General features: G+C 37.1%; 1 protein-coding gene across 1 annotated transcript in view; it reads left to right on the top strand.

The window, feature by feature from the left end:
* Positions 1-5,949, top strand: part of CGNL1 (cingulin-like 1) — a 39,931-nt gene extending 33,982 nt beyond the window's left edge. Inside the window, exons 15-19 of the mRNA XM_009994418.1 lie at positions 947-1,030; positions 2,759-2,883; positions 3,437-3,545; positions 4,493-4,656; positions 5,312-5,949. Coding sequence (XP_009992720.1) covers positions 947-1,030; positions 2,759-2,883; positions 3,437-3,545; positions 4,493-4,656; positions 5,312-5,447 — 618 coding nt within the window. The 3' untranslated portion in view covers positions 5,448-5,949. The remainder of the gene's footprint in view (positions 1-946; positions 1,031-2,758; positions 2,884-3,436; positions 3,546-4,492; positions 4,657-5,311) is intronic.
* Positions 5,950-19,405: the final 13,456 nt, after the last annotated feature.

Here is a 19,405-nt window from a genome sequence, read left to right as displayed (position 1 = left end):
CAGGAATGAGAGGGAAGAAAAGTAATAGGGCACTACAGATATTTTCTTGTAGCCCCGAAGTTTCAGTAGCAGCTGTTAGGCAGTTTAGAGTTTCTCTTTGATCCTCAGAATATTTATTTTCCAGTCAAGTCCAGTAGTGAGATAAACTAATTCTGTGTTGTTATCTTGATTCTGTTTAACATCTTACATATGGAGAATATGCTTTCCTTTTGGTTACAGAATATGCAACTGAAATATTTACATAAATTGTAGCAAAAGTTGTGTTTTAAAAAAACAACCAAAACCCACCCCTTGCCCTAATCCTGCAGTCCCTGCTCTCCTGGTATGACAGACATAAAATAGACTGAAGGAGGGGAGCAGTGTTCATATCCAGTATGTCACTAAGTCTGTTGAAAAAGAGCTTTTACTAGTCTCACAGACAATAAAAACTGCAATTGTTTGCGGAGTGTCTTGCTGAGTTTTAGGCACTTCTCTACAGTTAGCAATTTGTGTTTAATAGACTGAAACTTTAAAGTAGACAGTAGCTTAAAGGTAAGGTGTCTCTTCAGAGTTAAGTATAAAGAAAGCAACTGTAGAAGGTCTTTGAAGACTGGTGTTATGTTCCTGAACTCGGTTCCCTGCTACATGGTATGGCTGTTATGCAGCATTTTAGAGTTCAGTTCCCTGCTACAGAATATATATACTGAATTTCAACAACACCCAGTGTGACTGGAAAATGCCTAGAATAAGCATTGAGAATAACATAGTCTTCCTGAAGTGGAAAATTTAGTTCAATATTGTAATTCTGAACTTCATTTGAAATCATGCTTGTTTCTTGAGTTTGAAGAAAGCAATTTTTTTCTCATCACATTTGTACTTTATGTGTGTATACACACACACACACACATGCAGTATCGTATAGATAAATGTAAGTTAAAAAATTCAATTTTCTGTCTTTCTGTAATAGATTGAACAAATGAGGACAGAGCTTCTACAGGAAAGAGCTATAAAGCAAGATTTGGAGTGTGACAAAATTTCACTGGAAAGACAGGTAATTATGGCTGATGTATCATCACACTAGCGAGATAATAGGCTGGGTATCTGCCTTCATTAGGAAATGCAAATAAGCATTTAAGGAATACAGTAGCTGCCACTGTCCCATCATGGTGTGCTGCTGGAAGTATGTGTTACTAAGAGTAGATTTTAAAAATCAGTATGTTAATATTGATGCTTAAAAGAAAATATTATAATCTTGAGATACATGACCACTGAGTATTTTTCCCTTCTGTTTGTCCTGTTTTAGCTTGAGGTTTGTTATAGTTTATATATTTCATATGCTAAACACTCATACTGTGCATACATCTGTTTATATAATACAACATTTTTGTTGTAGCAAGTGCAGGCATCTCTCTACCACACAGATGCTGTCTATACATTGGAGCATCAAAGACAGTTGGTATGGAGCACTTGTTTTAGGCTAAAAGTGAGATATCAATATAGATTTTTTAAAAGCACATATACAGAAAAGACTACAATATCAAAGACAGTCTTACCTAGTTTATCTGTACATCCTTTGACCTCTTTTGGAGGAGCTGTTCTTCAAAGTCTTAACAGACCTTCAGGACCTCTGCTGAGAATCATGATTTCAAGCAGTTGTGATTTTAATTGAGTATTTTCTTCTGTAGGACCAAAGAAGTGAAAAAAATACTTGCCTCTGCAAGAAAAGATACAGATTTGGTAGAGAACTGCTGCCCTCCACCTAGAAAGGAACATAACTCCTACGTTTCAATATCTGTGATGAAAAGTACATAAAAATACTTTCTAGCCTTTTGCAATATTTTACTCTGCAGCTCAGAGGCCTTTAAAAGCAGGACTGCTATTGTAGGCCCTAGGTGAGATCCAGAGAAAAGCTATCTTAGCAAGTCATAATATTATTGACACTCTCTAGAGCATAAGATGGACTATAATTGAAATTTAGAGAACACATTTATATCGGACGCCTAATTTGGTGCCTTATATTATGTGAAATTAATGCTATCTTAACTGTTTGATAAAAAAGAACGCCACCTACTGGTATATCCCATGTACGTTCTTATGCTTTAATTCTGACTTCTCATAGCATTTTAGTGTTGGAGATCTGAGACCATGGTTTAGACCATGGTTTGAAGTTCTGTTCCTCATGTACTCATGTATCTCCTTTTTTTTTTTTTTTCTCTTGGCAAAAAAAAAAAAAAGGCATAAATCTCAGCAGAAAGTCTGCTTGCAAAGTTTTCTAACCATTTATGCAGTAGGAGTAGCATTGAATAATTAAGAAAGGGGGCAGGGAACAACTCACAGTAACAACTTTGATATATTAAACCAATATTTGATGCAGACACATTTTTTGTCTACTTGTCTTAGCCATAAACCAGTGAGGTAAAGGGGAAAAATACAGAAACTGACAAAAGAATTGTATGGAGACTAAGACATATCCAATGCTATTTGAAACATTTTGGCATATTAAAAAATGCTATTGGGAGAGGCTTGCGAGCATCTGGAATTCAAGGGCCCATTTGATGCAAAAAATTTAACTCAGGCTTTAACACTTCTTTTTAATGAAGCACAGTAATAGAAGATTTGTTTGTAGTAAACAGTAAAATCTCAGTGACTCTTTTTCCATATTTACCTAATTAAAAATATACTGATCACCTTATGTTTACCTGGAGAAACTGATTTTGTGGTAAGGTTATATTTGTTAATATGAGCATGTATGTGGTAATCAAATGTGTTCCAACCATAGAACAAAGACTTGAAGAGCCGAATCCTTCACTTGGAGGGTTCTTACCGATCCAGTAAAGAGGGACTTGTTGCTCAAATGGAAGCAAGGATCGCAGAGCTAGAAGAACGACTTGAAAATGAAGAGAGGTGAAACTAGTTATGTTAAGATCAAAACATGCATATTTGTTTGTTAATATGGCCTGTTACTAATATTGAGTCTCTAATACAATTAACTTGATTTTTTTTCTCACAAGCACCGAATCACAGTGGTTACTGTTTCATACAAGTATTGCAAATTTTCTTTTTGACAGAAAGCTCACTAGAAGTTGCCCTATAAATTTAAAACTTGGCACAGTGTTAACATCTACTTTAGCAATGTCTGATATCACTAACAGGCTCAGAAATTAACTGTCATCTTACACTTCTGTTTTCATGTTTACTTCATTATTTAATCTTGGAGGAATGTATTTTTTAATTGTAAACGTTGCTCCAGGTACAGAAGAAATTCCCCTTAGTGGTTAAAGCTTTTGAACAAATTTCTTAATATGCTATATGGAATCAGTAAATCAAAGCAGGGGCCATTAGTGTTTATTCAATTCCTAGGAGGATGCTAAGGAATTGTGTCAGCAGGATTGGAAATATTTCAGTTCCTTTTGTTTTGTTTTTTTTACAAGCTTGTCTTTTGTCTTGTTTCTTCTAGGGATAGAGCTAATTTCCAACTAAATAACCGCAGACTTGAGAGAAAAGTGAAGGAGTTAATGTTGCAAGTCGATGATGAACATCTCTCATTGACTGATCAGAAAGACCAGGTAGAGGGAAAGACTGATATGCAAATATCTGATATTAATCCTATTAACATAAATGATAAACAAAAGATATGAGAAGCTTATAAGTAGATACTGATTACTGTGTTTTTAATGAACTCCCATTTAGTGAGATTTGCAGTTCCCACTGTCATAATATTATTTTGTCTAGTAATAAATTGTTATTCATTTCTAGAATTATGAAAAGGAAGCCTTATAGAAGCAGTGCTAAAGTCATTTTAAGAAATAAACCCAATAATAGTATATGATTCTTTATATATATGTGTGTGTGTATATATATACACACACCAATATGTGATCCTATAAACACATACACCAACAAATATATTATTTGTTTTGCCACCATAAGATTTTGTTAAAAGAGAGGAGCTATTTATTGTTGAATATAATCTATAGGTATTAGTCGTACACTGATATTGTAATAGCAATGTGCTCTATTGTTCCTGTGGTCTTTCTTGATTCCTTGCTTAAAACACAGTTTATTTCAGTACATAAGTCAAAATACTTGCTGTTAATTTTCTAGGCAGAACATTGTTTCAAATTGCAAGGCATCTGTTAAGGGAACAATCTTTTATAATCCTCTGGGTTTTTAAAATGTGTTTTATAGTATCTGTCTGTAGTACAGTAAAGTTATTTAACTTAGACACACTAATAGCTCTAGTCTTCCCTTACTTATTACCACCTCTTGCTGTGACATACTGTCATGCTCTACCGAAGCTACATTAATTTGTTGCTGTTTTTTTCTTTAAAAGTTGTATCCCATCACTTTTGTCAAAGTCTAATGCTGGCTTTCTGATACTTCTGAAGCATAGGATTACAGTGTCACTTACACTGGCAAAGTTGTGTCTTTATTCTCCCTCTCATAGATTCTGGAAGAATAAAATTCCTTTATTAAAATAGTCCTCTAATCAGCTGACATGTGAATATTTCAGTTGAGTTTGCGTTTGAAAGCAATGAAACGTCAAGTTGAAGAAGCTGAAGAAGAGATAGACAGACTGGAGAGTGCTAAAAAGAAACTCCAGAGAGAACTGGAAGAGCAACTAGACATGAATGAGGAATTGCAAGGACAGCTTAATGCTGCAAAGAAGGAATTAAGGTAGGATGACTCGTCAGACTTCACAATAACATTTTACACCACCACCTTCAAGATTGATCTCTTACTCCTTTAGTCCATAAACTAAGGGCTTTCTCTAACAAACTTCAAATTTGTCATAAACAGACAGAGTTTAAGAGACAGACCTGTGAAGTTCTTCTGCATTTTCTTTCTCCACAAAAGTTCTCCAATTCTTTCCAGGGTGCTCTAGGTGCCCAAACCTTCTTTCCAAGATCTGCTTGCTGAATAAAGTAACTGAGGCAGGGAATAAATACATGGAAAAAGGTGGTGAGACTCAACACTCTTACCATTTCTAGTAATAAAATTTCCTGGTAATGACTGAGAGGTACAGTTATCCTGTGTTAATTTTCCTCAGCCATCTTTGAATATCTCACTATGCAAAGTTTACAGTTTCCCCTCTCTGTGACTTAAGTTTGAGGTGCTTGAAACCATTATTGATTCGTCTCCTTTCTCTTGTGTGTTTCTTTCATAAGAGATGTAGACTGTGATAAACCACCCCTATTAGAGCACGAGTTTCTTTGACATCCTTTAAAAATGTAAATGCTACCTGTCAGTGCTTTAAGCTGTTCTGCATAAGTGTTCTGCATGTAGATGTACAGTTTTAAGAGCAAAGATATGTGTATTTTTGTTTTAGTAGACTGAAGAAGTCACCAAGTAAAGTGTTGGCTGATTCTGACGATGATGACGACGATGATTTCAGCACGGATGGTGAGAGTGTCTGTGAAGCAGCTGCAGGAAATAATTTTTCAAAAGATGATGACACAAAAACCTAAATAAGTATCAAATCTGTGATTCCTTGGAAGTACTGGATGACTAAAAGACCTTATCAAGAAACTGGATAATCAAGAAGCCAAACGACAAAGGGATTTAAAAGTTGGGAATATAATTATGTTTCCATCCATACTGCGACATTTTATTTCTTAAATCTCCACTGTTTATTATGGAAAACATGATTGCATTATAAAACAGCTATAAAACATGGAGATACATGTATTTACCTACTACTGAAAACACAGACATAATATTTCACATGGGAAATGTTATTTTGCTAAAATTCTGTTTAAGTAAAAAGCCATTTAAAAGTAATTCAAAATTAGTTTGTAATTATTAATAGCCTTTCCCTAAAACTAAGGAAACCAGAGAAGATTATTTAATAATTGTAAGTAGGGGAAAATTGTGTATAAAATGTAAATATTTTAAACCTAATCTTTTTATTGACTACTTCAGTACTATTTTATAAAGTGTCAAATATTATATAAATCAGTTTCATATGTACTTAAATTTATACTGAATGCTATATTTGGGGTTTGTTTAAGAAGAAAACAAATGAAAACTAATACATTTTATGCTTTAGAGAGCAGAATCACAGTGCCTGAGCCAGTACATTTTCATTTTTAAACCAGTGCAAGTTTTATTGTATGTATTATGAATATTAGAGTTGCCTACTGATTTCAAGAGGGCCATCACATCTGAATGATGAGTGAGGCTTGCCTACAGCTTTCTTGTAAGCTTTGTGAGGGACACTTTATGTTCTTAGTAGTGAAAGGTGAGAATGAGGTCAGATACTACTTGGTATCTTTCATTTCCTGAAATGGACTCCATGCTGCCAGAGGCAGCCTTTAGAGGTCTGCTGATTTGAAGACGTCAGGACAAGGCTTATCTTAAAGTCTCTAAGGAGTCCCACTTGTTCCAGTAAAATTAATTGTGGTCTTTGAATTAAGCACATGCTTAAATTTGTTCATTATTTGGTCCCAAAATTTTATGAACCTGGCAACACAAAGCACTGTTTTGTAAGATGTTCTTGAGCAACTACTTGTGCTATATTGCACTGTATAGTCTGCAGATATATATTAGTATTTCAGTTTACAGAAGTATCTGCATTTGGGGTGACAGATTTGTTCAACAAACTTTGCAGGAAATTTAAAAGAAAAAAAAAGCATTTCAGATTTTATTTTTAAAGTGTTTTCCATTTTATTGCTAAAAATATTTGTGTTGCCATTTATATTTCACTGGACCATTTTTGCTCCTTTAACAATCTAGAATTCTAAGGAAAGGCCACTGCTACATAAGTTTGTTAATTAAACAATAGCTAAGTCCTGTATGATGATTAGTATTTGTCTCCAGTTACAGATTAGTAACCCTTCTTCACTGAATGGACCAAATAATAGTGTAATGTAATTGTGAAAAGTACTTAAAACTGAAGCTCCTGGGAGCTTCTATTACTCCCATAAAGGCATCTACTGAAGAGGACAAACTTATCAGTTCTGAAAGTAAGACTGATAGACTTAGTTAAGGCAAAAGTCCTGACAATGGCAGTATCCATTTTCATACCTTTGTATGAAATGAAACTCCTGCCTGCAGGATCAGAAATGTATTAATGCATAGCAGATTACAGACTCTTTTGCCATGTAATTGCCTTAAACTTTATTTTAATGGTTTGAGATAAATGGGAAATAATATTAACATCATCACTGTAATACTCTGAATCTTGTATATCCTTCCAAGTAGCGTACTCATAGAAATTTTTTGCAGTATTAGCTTTACTTTTTTGACAACATAGAAACAGCCTTTCCTCCAGGAGGATCTGCACTGTACTGTTCTGACAATCATTATATAACCTGCTGTGATTTGATTTTGTCGTTTCATTTGCATGTTTCTGTAGGCTTCACTTTAAACAACTGATTCCAATATCCAATGCTCTGTCCTAATGCTCATAGATTACTATTATTTCAAACCACTGGAAGAAAATCACTTAATATTGCATCTACCTCCAGTTACACTAAACTGTAAAAGACATTCAATTCAAATAAACAGACAGCTCTTTCAGCTCTACTTTGTATGTGCCCATAGCTTGATATGGCCATAGAATTTCATATGGAAGATGTGTGTATTTAAGATATAAGAAAATAATTATATGGGAAATACTGATGCTGTAAATAAGTTTCTGCATTTTCTTCTTTTTCGATAGCTACTTTCTTTGTTTCTTGTAAAGCAGGTGGCAGATGTAATATCTAGAAAATTCTTCTTCTCACTTGAACTTAGAAGGAGGGAGATGCGTTGCTGCAGTCTCCTAATGGGAGGGATCCTGCTTATTAAACACACACACACACAGTGTCTAAGGAACTGGTCTCTAGTTTGATCATTTAGACTTGGAAATGGCATTTCCTCTTTAGAGTTCTCAAATTATATGACTAAAATAAAAGAAAATCTAAAGATGTTGAAGAGGGTATTTCAACTCATTCACAAAGCAGACTGGAGCTCTGTTTATCGATACTTGCTAGTGGTGATGAGGGTAGAGTCCACTGACAAGAGTTTTAAGTACATCTGATTTGTTCATTCCATCTCATGGCAGTTTTTGATCAAAACTCATCTGAAGTCAAAGTTTATAGTCTAGAAAAATGTTCATGATATTTCCATTTCTATTTTTTACCAACTTCCAGAAGGAGCTCGTGACCCATAAAAGGAAACAAAGAGAGAGAAGATGAGAAGAAACATGTTTGTGAGATGTTCAGGCCCTAGAAGTTTGTACAAACATCAGAGTTTCTGATGTATTACAGAGACATGTCTTGAATTCTGAGCTGTAGAGACCTTCTGGCTTTTTTGATGATACCATCATATCTCATAAACAAACAGACCCAAGCTAAGTCACTTTTTTGATATAAGCCTGACCTGATGACTTAGATAGTGGATGCTTCTCTCACAGTGTAAGTGACCTATGATGAACAATTAATTTTTTGTCATACCTGGGATTATTTGTCTTTCATATTTCACTGATATTTTGATGATATTTATGTGATGAGTTTTTCTACAAAAACAGCATTTCCTCTCAGTAAAATTCTATTCTACTTAAATACACAGGTTTTTCAAACAACTGTGCAGCGTTAGTATTGCCATATTCAGTTTCTGACAACTTGTGGCTTAAAAGGACATGCATGGTTGTTTATAATTCCTGGTTTTGAAAATAAAATTGAAGTTCTATTTTGAGCATTTTCACTAATCTGTTACACTATGGCAGATCCTCTTGGTTTTCTGAGCCTGATTTTGTAGATAGGATAATTCAAGTTAACATCTACAACTGTGTTTTTTTAAATGTTTTAAATCAGTACCATTTGGCAAGTGCTCCAAGATCTTTCAATGGCAGTTGCTATATAATGCAAAATATGTAAATGTAAAACAAACAAGGGAACAAAATCCTCCTGACCTCCATAAGCTTCTGACTCACTATCCAAGTAATAAAACTAGGGATATTTGTCACACGTAATGGGTTTCAGCATCCTTGACTTTAAAAGGCATCTCTTTTCATAGAAGCATTAAGATCTTTGAAACATCGTATCTCTTTAATTCATGGAGAAAGGAAAAGTAGTCTTCTTGCTGTCCCCCTGTACCTGCTTCCTTGTGCGTTACCTTATTTAAGGAAAACTCTATACTATCCAAATACTTTGTTAGTTCAGTATTGTCAGTTGTTTTTTATTGTTCAATAACCAGGTAAGTTACCCCCCTCCAATGTAGTCTCTTGGGGATAACTCTGTAACTTGTTGAATAATCTGCATATCCCTCAGATTTATCCTAATTCTTCTCGACTTAATTATTTCCTTTTTCCTGATTAAATAATCTGTTCAAATTTATAGCTGATTTTCTAAATTATTCTAGAAGCCATGCACATTTCTCATTTTTTACAGACCAGCTGTGTGCTTTGCTGAGTAAGCTACACAGTTCAATAGCTTCAGCTTTTAGGCCTTTTCTGGATCACACAGCGTATTTCAGTAATTAAATATTGATGCTTTTAGTTAACTGAAGCTTCCTATCTTATGAGTAGAGCTACACATTTCAACTGCTACTATCTACCAACTGCAGTTATCAAGCAACACCGCAAAACGTTCAAAGACTTTGCTGAATGAGCAACATTCTTTAAGAGATTGTCAGGGTTTATAACACATGTAACTTGTTCTTTTTGCATAAGTGCCAATTAGGTCACATATTTAATCCCTTGAACCTACTAGATTATAGTGGTGAAAATGTCACTGTTATTTCAAAGTTTATTCATGAGCATGGATCTTTTGGGAAAAAGGTATAGAAATTAATGTTAAGGTTTTTTGTATTATAGATTTTTCTTTTAACATGGAAGAAAGGAAGGACTTAAGAAGAAGAAGAGGAAGTAAAGTTCAATGGATAAGGTCAAGTGCAGTAGAGAATTGCACTCACCTACCTCAGTAGTGTGTGACAGTGGGTAGTAACCAGCAAGCAGAGACTGCATGATTTATGCAAGAGGGAACACTTGATCTTTTCTCCACTTTTAATAACAATTTACTGTTTTATTCAGATCCTGAAGTTTAATGCCATTAGCAGAAGAACAGGCAATACAAAAATTTTACTTAAATTCTGAGCACAGGTGGATGAGGAAAGTTTTTAAGTTCTCCAAGTTGCCAATAGGAAAACTGTAGGAATACTTCTGTTTGAGTGCAGAGAAGGAACTTATTACAAGTAACTTGAGGGTTTTTTTTGCTTTCTGGGTACTTTTGCTTCTTCAGCAGAACGGGCTTTCTGAACCATGCTTTATATATTAGGTTACAAAGCTCTTCACTAGTATCAAGCAGTCCTTTTACTTTGGTTACAGGCAGTCTGGCTAGGATGAAACCTGCTAATGGCATAATATGAAGTAAAGGAGACAGTACAGACAGTAAGAACGCTCCACGCAGGATCCAGTTCTGGTTAGTTTGATTTTTACCTTCCCTTCACTCCTCTTCACTCCAAGAGCCTGGCATTAGATGAACCTACAGCTACCTAACTTGGACTGGGATGGATGTAATCTTATTTCCAGGGAGACTATAAAGGTTCAAGATCAGAATGGCAGGGAGCACACTGAAGTAGTGCTAGGAAATGCCTAATTCCTAGATGTATTTTTAGCAGAGATTCAAGAGAGTCCAGATATGACAAAACATAATGCTGCTCAAAGGAGCAGCATGTTTCTGATATTTCTGTGGATGCACTGTTAATGGGTACTGACTGGCTTGCCTACCCCTTTGCTGCACATGTAGTTCTGTTTTGCAGAGATGCTGTCAGCATCTTCAAACCTTGGATACTCAAGTGCCTGCCAGTATCAGAAGCATTGATTTTGTATGACTTATATTTTATCATGTCTTTTTTCCAGAAAGAGTTTATGTGTGGTTCTCTATTTTCCCTTGGATTTGGCTTTTTGTCAAAGATGTGTCTACTTCTGTGTTTTTTGTGAGTGAGAAAGAAAGCATTGCTGTCCTTGGAGTGGAAAGAGATATGAGACTGGGACTTGTCCCTTGGAAAACAGTCTGTGCCAAAAACGAAATTGACTTTTCTAGAAAGCAGTGCCAGTGCATAGGAGAGCTGAGCTGTTGAGTAAAAGTTCACCTCTCACACCCACAGAGCTGGCTATTCTTAGACCAGCCTGGCCTCTATTTTCCTGAGAGTTAAGGACTGAGACCTGGAACTTGGCTTGGCTGAGGCTGCCAACATGTGATTTCTGTACTAAAGATGAGACTCAGATGGGTACACTTTTCATTTTGTTCTTCAAGTCTTTTGGTTAAAGTACAACAAGTACTATTTAAGGAAAAAGGAGTCATTGGGTATTTTTGACTAGAGCATGCAAGAGCCAATACACGTGCACATACACTGAAGTCAGAGAGAGGGGGGTGCTTCTCTGTGTGTGCTGCAGCAACTGATTTGCTGCCTGCCTGAAAACATAATCCTGGCTGTTTAAAAATGATACACAAATTGATACACAAATTCAGTGGCTGTGGACACACTGGTTACTGTAAATCCTTCCTGGCACACACCATCTTCATCAGAGTTCTGGTATATTCTTGTATATTTGCTGAGTAAAAGAGCTTTTTGACAGAGTTACAACAAGCCTCTTAATTTGTCACTTAAACGCTTTACCAAAAGGAAAACAGGAAGTTGAGCCATCCAGGGAAGACAGGGTGGTCTAATAGTTGGAAGTAGAGCAGTGGGAACCAGGAGGCTTTTGGTTTCTAATCCATCTGAGCTGCTGCTTCAGTCCTTGACCTCCTCATACTTTTGTCAATGTGCTTGGAAAATGGAGCACAAAACTAGACCTTGAAAACCTGATACTATGTCTACACTGAAACTTACTGGACAAAATTGCCAAGGATCTGATTTTTCAGCAGATTGGATTTTTTTGCATATCTGCTTTCTCTGCTGTGTCTAGCCCTTTGTCCTGCACTCTGTGATACACTATAATGCTTCCCAAGTTGGGAGCTGTATTGCCTGCCACATATCTGAGATTGAAGGTCTTCTGCTGGCTCTACCGTGACCAGCAGGCTCTGTCTGCTGCAGAATGCCAGATTTAAGTCTAGAATTCCTTGCTTTTCAGAAAGTTTCAAATTTGTTTTTCTTCAAATAAGAAAAAGGTTTATTGTGTGACACATGTTACACAATGGCTGTGAGAAGGGGGAAGGAAAAAAATAAAGTCTCAAAAAATAAGTAAAAGCTGTAACATCAAGCAACCAAAGAAAGGAAGCTTCCTGAGTTGGCCTAAGTTTACTTTAAACACAGCTCACTGTGCCTTGCTTTTTCAGTACATATTGTGTGTGGTATCCAGCTATTTTAAAGATAAGATCAAATTCAAAATTCAGATCAAAATGTCTTTGCCGACTGTGAATTACTTGTTCTTTATTAGACCATGGTCTCTGTGGTGTCCTGCATGATACCACATAAGGGTAAATATTAGTCAGGACATCCAAGGGCAGTCTGAGCCTCCTCTTCCAGAGCTCAAGATAATTAATCTCTTCAATTTGCCTGGCATCTTTGGCTAGAAAAGTTTTTCAGATGAACTAAACGTAATAAGGCTTGTAGGATAAGCAGACAAAAGACCAAGCAAAGAATAGGACTGCTATGGCTGCTGCCTCTGTGGGGAAAAGGATCTTTGAAGGTGTGTGCAGGATAAGCCTCTTGTATGAATGTACCATGCTGGGGCTATTGATATGGAGAGCGGATAACAGAAGGAAAACTGTAGTCTGCTTAATCAGCCTTCTTTCCTCTTCTGCCCTTATTGCTGCTGCTATTGCTTCTCTACTGAGAAAAAAAGAGCTGTAGTGGCATTGAGGTAAAACCCTCCTTAGTAATCTAGAGTCCTTCATATTCTTTGCAGAAGATGTACATATGTAACAAACCAACTGAAAAGGCTCACAAAGTATTTGTTTTTCCACTATATGTCAACATATATATGTCAACAAGCATATGTTTGCAATGGGTTTCATTAAAGTATTTTTTCAAAGACAACTGGATTTTCATCAGACCTCTCACTGTGACAAATACCATGAAGCAAGCACCAGCACTGTCGCTGCTGGGCTGGCTACTTATTGCACAGTTGCCCTACAAAGGTGCAGGTAAGTATCTCAGAACTACGCATTTGTGGTGTGCTTTCTAATGTGGTACCTGGTTGGTGCCTGATGTTGCACTTCCCAGCTATGGTCTTTGCTTCATCAGTGACGACTGCAGATACTCTGCTGGGAGACCCAATGCATGGTATTAGATGTGCCAGAGCAGAGAGGAAGTGAGGAGTCTGGACCACCAGATGTTTGGAAATCATAGCATTGATGTTAGCTTATTCACAGCAAACATGAGTTCTCAGGTCCTGATGGAAAGGTCTGGCTGTTATATAGGTGGCTGTTGGGACATTTTGCCTTTTTTTGAGCAAGTTTGGAGTTTCGGAGGATTCTGTTTGCTCTTTGTTTTGGGCAGAGGAAAAAATAAACAAAACTGAGGCTGGGAAGGTTTATTTCCTCATTTTATTCTCTAGGTGTCTGTTGGGTCTTCTCTGTCCTGGGGGTGAAATCTTGACAACATGTATGGGATTTTATTTAACTTATGCTTTTAGCTTACTCTGTATCCAGAAGTAAAGTGGGAGACAGGCAGTATATGCAGTCTGCTGTGGTCATGTTGCCAGGCTGGTAGCACAGGAAATGTCATGATGCACTGTAGGTATGATATTAAACACCTGTTTTTAAGTTTATTTGAGCAAAATAATGAGCTTTTTGTACTTGTGCAATTACCATTTGCCCAGCCTCTTGCTGCAATGTGTTTATATTCACCCAGAGAGCTTTCAGTGTAAAGCTTCACAGTGCTGTTTTCAGGAAGGGCAGGTGCTTATGACTCAAAGTGGGATGACACAAGCCTCAGAAGCCTGTGTATAAGCTGCAGCATCCGTAGATGTCAATGTGCCATCAAATGAATGACCTTGGCAGTTGCATCTGAAGGGCAGTGCAGGTGGCAGGAAGGAACTGAACACCTAGAAACTCAGTGGACCAGGGAGTTTGCTGAGATCTGTTCTGTATCATGTCATGCTTATCACCAGTGCACAGGATGAGTAACTCCTGGATAGAATAGGTCTCCACACTGAGTGGAGACCTGCCAAGCCTAGAGCATCAGATACCAGGTAAGTGACTTTTGATTCCACAAACTTTCGTAAGTCTTGTTGTTCTAGCTTTTCTTCTCAGCAATATGAAGATACCAACCAGCCGCAGAGCATACTGATGATACCCACTGCGCTAACTAATCATGCTTTCCTGAAGCACAGAAGCAGTGCCATGCTGCTGACCACAAACTGAGTGTGCACAGCTGCCAGAGATCAGTTGTGAGGCCCTTTGAGGATGCTCTGCAACTGAGTCCAGAGAATCAGATAAAAGCAGGACATTTTAACTTTGATTGGTGCTTTGCTTAGTGCAGTTGTTCTCATCACCTTTATAATTTTTTTTACAAATTTAGAATTAATATGGAGGGAGAAAGGGAGAGTAATACCAGTTTTACTGTTCCTCCCAAATTTTTCCTGTGTTTAGCAGAGCTTGAATTTTTTTGGCTCTTGAGAGAAAAATGGAAAGGAAAAAAAAAAAAAAAAAGGCCACAGGAAGGGAAAGCTGGTTCAAATTTTCTGGAGAGGACTGTTTTTTTCTACAGAAAACATTTGAAAATCTTTATCATTTTGTAACACTGTAACAATCAGGCAATCACCAGAAAAGAGCAAGGAGAATAAAAATTGGTACTTTTTTATACAGCATGACTAGACACACTGGTGCTGATAACTTACCAAGAAACAAAAGTTCATGGCTGGTAAGATCACCCATTGTTCATGAAAATGTGTCAGCAGGAGTTACTAAACCTATAGTCCAGGAAGTAAGCCAGTCTCTAGTGATTAGAAATCCAGGGAGATATTTAGTGGGAGGATAATTAATATCTGACTCCTGTGAAGTTCTTGCATATCTTTCTGAAACAGGAAATCCTGGCCACTGACAGACAAGATAGATCGCAGCTCTGATGTAGTCTGGGCATTTGTACTATGCAAAATACTTGAGTGATGATCTGGGAGGCAGTATGAGGTAGTTCATGACTATGGCTGGACTATGACTTGACAATCAAATTTATCAGAAACCAAGTTGTCATTTTTCTCAACCTTTAAATGTATTATCAAGCAACACAGGGACAAGAGTTGGACTCAATGATCCTGATGGGTCCCTTCCAACTCAGCATATGCTATGATTCTATGAAATTATTTTCAGTGTAGCTTTAGTCATGGGTTCATCCCACCTAACAACACCAGTGGCCACCCCAGTTGCAAAAGATACTGCTTGTGATGTGATCTGCAGACTAGTGAGTTTTGAGCAGTCACTATTTCACAGTGTGGGCCCTAAGAGTTTCTCAGTTTTTCCAGAATTCACACAGGACAGAATGAACTGTGGTGAAATATGTATGGTTCATTTACTGGTGGCCTACACTAGCCATATCGTCAGGAATCTGTAAAATGTGATAGGTTAACAGGACAGCATTTACTACTTGTTCAAGCTTTCTCACTTTATATCACCAAGCTCTGTACAAAATCATGCTGTTCTAGCCCAAGGAAAACCTGAGAATTGCTACACAGGGAAAACCTAATTTTTTTTGCAAGGATTTACTTTAAAATGATCAGGTGGTATTTACCAGAAGACAGCTAAAATTTCAGCTTAAGCAATGGTCTAGACTATGTGTGGCTACAGATACAGTGGAATTCAAGTTATATCTACATAACAGGGTAAATTATAATGTTTGTATTGCTGTTGCAAAGTGGTTGCTGGTACCCCAACGTGCTAATTTAATGGTAGCTAAGGAATCTGACCTCTATACTGCAGCTATTTCTGATACTGTCAGATAAATAGCAATCAGGCTGAAAACTTTCCAGAGAATTAGATAGTATCTGTGGAAATTATACCAAACACCTGCTGTATTAAGAGAAAATTAATAAACATCATCAGTTACAAAAGGCTAAAACCTGGATAAATTGTATAGGTTCTGTAGAGGGGGAAGCAAATAGAAGACTAATTGAACTATGCCAGCAGTGTTGTTTTGGCAATACAGAAACAGATTCCAAACAATTTTAAAGCTATGTGGTTGATAATATGCACTCAAAAAATGTATGGACGTGGGCCAGTAGGAAGCATGCAAAAAAACCCCATCTTATTTCAGGTGTCCTTAATGCTGATGTTGATCTGTATGCGTTTTTGTGTGTTTGTCCTGCACTGCAAAAATCCACCCTAGAGATGTGGAGGTTAATGTCCAATTTTTCCACCAGGGTCAAAACTTCAGCCAAATATGTTTCAACTCATTATTTTTTCTAGATATTTCCACTGCTGTCAGAGAATCACCTTTATACTGAAATTATTTCAAATCTGAGGGTGAGATCCTGTTTATGGTTACAGCAGATTTATGCAGAAAAGCTGTAACATTAAACAACAAGATATGGTCGACACAGAAAATGTTCTAGTGTACTCATATTCCATTACAATTTATATCCACATTGGCCACTGTCCATTGCACAAGCCAAGGAAAGAGAAACAATACTCTCTTGAGAAATCTGCTTCAGCATTGTCTCCCTAAAGACAGGGACAGAAGTGCACAGAAGGGCACTTCAATCATTTTTGTCCAATGTTTACATCTATAGGATCTTTTTGTCTTAAGTATTTTCTCTCTGTTGTTAATTAATCAAAATATGAGTATATTAAAACAGGAGAACCTCAAAATTCAAAGAGACTATATAACTCCAGTGATAGGAGCAGTAGTAGGAAATGTACAAGACCTCCTCCTTAAGAGCTTGCTAGCTTGTCTGCTGTCAGAACATATTGGTGTACTTTTCATTCCAATGCTTTAGCAAAGGTACAGGACAGCAAATTGAGGATTTCTGAAGTGTTTGTTACTTCCTCAAATGGTTTACTCAAATAAAATGAGCTAGAAAATGAATGACCATTAGATGTTTTCAAGATAACCGATGCATGCTCTTAATATATTCATATACTATAGCCTCTGCACAACATCTGTAGAAATTACTGGGAATTTTGCTATTGATTTCAGAGGGAGGAGCACTGGGCTTTGTGCTACTGTATTAATAATTTGGTAAATATTTATTTAAAAGGTAGGAATATAGATATTTCCAGGGGCAGAGTGATGGTCTAGTATCCTGTTTTCAACAGTGGTCAGTTCCCAGGGCCCCACAGGAAGGCAAATCCCCTCCTTTTTCCTTCCCCCCATGTCAGTTGTGTTCACAGGAGACTACTGTCATTCTCTCTCTGATCATTGCTAGCCATGGGGAAACCTGATGATAGCCCTTGCTGATTTCATGCTAGCTAGTTTACCCTTTTGTCTGACCCAAACCTGATCCTGCACATGTACCTGTATCTCTTCTATTAATGCTAGTAACTTCTTTGTTCAACGACCTGCGGCAGCAATGGATCTCCAGGTTAATTTTAAAAAGCAGTCAGAGCTGTCCTTTGTACTACTTTCATGCTATTAACCCACATTAATATCCAGAGCACCTCCGTTTGCTGCTCAGTTATTATCAGACACATCCCAGTAAAAATGAGGGCAGAAGTAGGGCAATTGCCTTGTAGTGATTTTTTTTTTCTTTTTTTCTTTTTTTTTTTTGTCTTTTTGTCTTTCTGTTCTTGTTTTGCAGCAGGGAGAATAGGTGTTCTAGACAGGTCTTTTCTAAGCATTCATTGCTATCTATATCCCTCTTACCTGCTTTCTCTGCTTACATTAGAACACTGCAGCTCTAAAAATCAGTAAGATTAAATTGTACTAACTAAAAGACATTGTTGATCAACTGTTGTGCATGTGACACTGTGTGTGCATTTTAAAAAAGCCTTTTGAGCTATACTGAGACAAAGGTAATGGGGAAAGAACACCCCTTGTAGTAGCAGCATTTTGGAATAAATACAGCAGCCCTGTAGTGTTTGCTTTCCATGCTGAAATACTTGTGCAAAAAACCAAACCTGCAACAGGGAAGAATTTCAATCCACCTCTTGAGAGATGTTGTATCTGTCCCTCTGCCAGGGGAAGATGAGGTGCTGCCCAAGCAAGCTATGGGATGTGTGCCTATTAGGCCAACTCAAGGAGGCTTTAATGGACTCCCATGTATTACTCAGGCCAGCCACTCTGGTAGCTTTTCAAGCTTTCAGGAAACTCCTCTCAAAAGATTTCCAGAGGTGGGAATAGTGCTCTATTAGCCTATCATAAATAAACTTCTTGAAGAAGTAATCTGGATAGCACAGAAATGCAGCAAAATGCCTAAGCATAGGGAAGAAGAGCAGTTAATTGTTCAAGGACATTCAATGTTCAAGTTAATGTTGGTGGCATCTTTTAGAAATCTATATCTACAAAATTAAATATTTTTTTTTAAATTTTTGGGCAAGTAAAGACTTCATTAACATACATTGTTTGAAATAATTTTACGAAGGCATGTCACAAGTACCAGAGTCAGTGCCAGCATCTGAATAGAAAGAGTAAGATAAACTGGAGTTGAGTGATATGAAAGAGTACCAGCCTTCCTCTGAGGCTGCCAAGAGTTTTTTGTAATGTAGCCACTGTGCATGGCTATATTATGCTTTTTTTTTTCTGCATTTCCCTTGGATTCAAGTAGTTATATTAGAAAGAGTGTATTTTAGGCATATTCTGAAATGCAGGGAAAACAGAATTTTGTGGAGACTTCTGCCATCCAAACTCTCCTGATTGGAGTAAATTTATGGAATAAGTCAAAACCCAAAAGAAATGAGTGGGTCTTTCAAGTAATAAGTACTCACTACTTTTTGCTGTGGTTTTCTCTGGAGAGAGAGAAACCTGATGGGAATAATTCTGTTACAAAAACAATTTAATTTCATAGTAGAAATTTTAATTTCTGAACTATGAGTGGTCTTGCAAACTGGTTTATTTACTTTTGAAGACCAGCCTTTGTCACTCAAAAGCCATGGGTTTATTTAGATTTCACATTATCATCAACAGGCAGAATATCAGGAAATCCTGTTCTACTGGTCCAAATCACTGGTAACAGTTTGACCTATATATAAGTCTAGTATTTCTTGAAAATGCTGTCCTGAAGTAGTACAAATCTCTTGTTCTGTGGTCAGGACCCAGAACCGTGCTACTCTCACCTGCATTCTTGCTGACTGGATGATGCATCTTATGCAGGTGAAGGAAAAACATACTCCTCCTTCTGGGCTGAAGTGGCCTGAAGGATGACACACTAGAAATCTGGGGAGAGGCCATCCTCACAGGCACTGTGTGTGACCAGACATGAGTGGTTAGGTGTGTTGAATCCACTTCCTTCCTAGGACTGGGTCTGTCATTAGAGGGGCATTTCCCTAAATTATATTTAGTCATTGTAGCTGAGCTATTAGTAAGTACCCTTAACTGTGTAATCTTCCCTACACTTCCTCCTAAT

This window comes from Chaetura pelagica, unplaced genomic scaffold (assembly GCF_000747805.2).
Source record: "Chaetura pelagica isolate M959 unplaced genomic scaffold, ChaPel_1.0 scaffold222, whole genome shotgun sequence".
Classification (NCBI taxonomy): Eukaryota; Metazoa; Chordata; class Aves; order Apodiformes; family Apodidae; genus Chaetura; species Chaetura pelagica.
Note: the sequence above shows the minus strand (reverse complement) of the source record. Positions and strands in the feature narration are given on the sequence as shown.